We start from the raw sequence: 854 nt of genomic DNA, 5'->3' as shown, positions 1-854 counted from the left end.
CAACATACACCTTGGCAGGATCCCAAGCCATGTACATATTTTCGATAAATCCATTTCCTGAAAGTGGGAGTGAGTGGTTTGTAACTCTAAAGAGAACCTCTCCCTAAGTACTTTCCGGCTCTCCAGGGATCGCTTCAGCTCACACCCACCTCCCCCTAGGTACATTTCTTCTACAAAGGACCCAGGCCAACGGCCAGAATATTTTTTGTTTCGTTCTGTTTTAAAAATGATTTTTATTTTTTAAAAGTTATTGCATATATTACAGGAAACAACACAAGAAGCACAGAACAGTCATAAGCAGCTTAGCTGCATGTGTTTCTAGGTCCTGCGTGTACACACATACGACATACCATTTTGTGATTGAGTTTGTACAGTGTGTGTCATGCTTTTCTACACATCGTGAATATTCATCAATTCAAAATCCCCAAGCTACCAGAGTATTTTTGATAATTTAAGAACACACTACACCAAATCAATCTGTTAGAAAAAAATTGTTAATCCTGCCCTTCTTGGGAACAATTTCACTGAAGATAAAAATGGCAATAGTCCTCTAGATAGAAGTATTGGGCCCGAGTACTTCCAAGCGCGGCTCTCAGCAGAAACGCGGGTCTAGAAGCAGGCGCTACACCAACCGCGAGGCCGTGTGGGTCGCTTCCCCGGCCCAGACACCCGTACCTGGTGCAGAAGCCCACGGCCACGCTCGCCGCCACAGCGCATGCGCCCACGGCGATGAGCCTGCGCAACGGTAACCGCAGAGATCACGTGCCCTGGACCAGCCCAGCCCTCAAACCCACCGGCCTACCCGGCTGCGAGGCTTCAGGGCTGCGAGGCGGGCGGTGGCAGGACCAGCTCGG

The 854-nt window shown here is 49.1% G+C and overlaps 2 protein-coding genes across 3 annotated transcripts in view; both read right to left on the bottom strand.

The window, feature by feature from the left end:
- The window catches only part of LOC104869156 (protein SCO2 homolog, mitochondrial), a 2,361-nt gene extending 1,507 nt beyond the window's left edge, over window positions 1-854 (bottom strand). The window contains exon 1 of one of the 2 annotated variants that reach the window (XM_010634243.3): window positions 795-854. The gene's annotated coding sequence lies outside the window, so the exon portion shown is untranslated. The remainder of the gene's footprint in view (window positions 1-794) is intronic. The other variant, XM_010634242.3, reaches the window with a different exon arrangement.
- The window catches only part of Tymp (thymidine phosphorylase), a 3,672-nt gene continuing 3,427 nt past the window's right edge, over window positions 610-854 (bottom strand). The window contains exon 8 of the mRNA XM_019208940.2: window positions 610-735. Within this exon, the coding sequence (XP_019064485.1) occupies window positions 610-735 (126 nt within the window). The remainder of the gene's footprint in view (window positions 736-854) is intronic.

Source organism: Fukomys damarensis, unplaced genomic scaffold, assembly GCF_012274545.1.
Source record: "Fukomys damarensis isolate Sample0158 unplaced genomic scaffold, DMR_v1.0_HiC HiC_scaffold_19, whole genome shotgun sequence".
Classification (NCBI taxonomy): domain Eukaryota; kingdom Metazoa; phylum Chordata; class Mammalia; order Rodentia; family Bathyergidae; genus Fukomys; species Fukomys damarensis.
The sequence above is the reverse complement of the archived record's forward strand: the minus strand, read 5'-3'. Positions and strand labels throughout refer to the sequence as shown.